Here is a 1,082-nt window from a genome sequence, read left to right as displayed (position 1 = left end):
TTTTTTTTTCCCGCACAAATCCCACAGCTTTCCCTCGGTTTTAGATTCCTGAAGGTTTAATCCCAGCCTCCTGCAGGCGATCTGAGATCTTAACACCTCGATTTATCGAAGCGGCTTTTTTAGGACTCGGTTTACGCGTATCGGTCAGGTCGTCGTCTCCTTTGGTGTTTCAGCTGCAAAAAAAAAAACCCCAAACACGCCGGAAATGCCAAATAATTGCTGCGTTCGTGTTGTGCTTTGACCCTGCTGCTCCGTCTCCCCCCCTTCTCTGCTAGAAAAGGGAAGAAAATATAATAAAAGACCAATAATTTGAGATAAGGACAAGGAGATCACCCACATCTACTGTCCCGGGTCGATTTGGGGGGAATTAGTTAAATTTCTTAAAGAAGAAATTGGAGAATAGTGAGAGAGAAAACCAGATCTTTAAAAAAAACCAAACGACAAACACCTTCTCCCCATCCCAGTTTATCCACCTCCTCCCACCCGAGCGGTGCAAGGGGAAAGTCAGTTCATCCGGTGTCATTTCCCCTGGGAAGAGTGAAATAATCCTCGAATTATCCTCGAATTCTGGTTAAATTTCTTAAAGAAGAAATTGGAGAATAGTGAGAGAGAAAACCAGATCTTTAAAAAAAACCAAACGACAAACACCTTCTCCCCATCCCAGTTTATCCACCTCCTCCCACCCGAGCGGTGCAAGGGGAAAGTCAGTTCATCCGGTGTCATTTCCCCTGGGAAGAGTGAAATAATCCTCGAATTATCCTCGAATTCTGTCCTTCTCACCCAGTTTATCCACCTCCTCCCACCCGAGCGGCGCAAGGGGAAAGTCAGTTCATCCGGTGTCGTTTCCCCTGGGAAGAGTGGAATTATCCTCGAATTATCCTCGAATTCTCTCCTTCTCACGGGAGATAATTCATCACAAACCGCCCCGACGTGAGTCTCTCCGTAGGGTGCAGCCCTTCAGGGGGAAACTGCTCCAACGGCGTCACAAAATTCAACCTTTACTCCTCTTCCTCGCAGAATTATTGAGGCTGGAAAAAGACCTTTTGAGATTAAGTCTTCCCCGACCTCGGCGTCTTCTCGCA

The 1,082-nt window shown here is 46.8% G+C and overlaps 1 protein-coding gene across 1 annotated transcript in view; it reads left to right on the top strand.

Moving 5' to 3' along the window:
• The window catches only part of SMAD4 (SMAD family member 4), a 9,290-nt gene that overhangs the window by 7,768 nt on the left and 440 nt on the right, over window positions 1–1,082 (top strand). The window contains exon 10 of the mRNA XM_009870257.1: window positions 785–836. Coding sequence (XP_009868559.1) covers window positions 785–836 — 52 coding nt within the window. The remainder of the gene's footprint in view (window positions 1–784; window positions 837–1,082) is intronic.

The sequence above is a fragment of the Apaloderma vittatum genome, unplaced genomic scaffold (genome assembly GCF_000703405.1).
Source record: "Apaloderma vittatum isolate BGI_N311 unplaced genomic scaffold, ASM70340v1 scaffold545, whole genome shotgun sequence".
NCBI classification, from domain to species: Eukaryota; Metazoa; Chordata; class Aves; order Trogoniformes; family Trogonidae; genus Apaloderma; species Apaloderma vittatum.
Note: the sequence above shows the minus strand (reverse complement) of the source record. Positions and strands in the feature narration are given on the sequence as shown.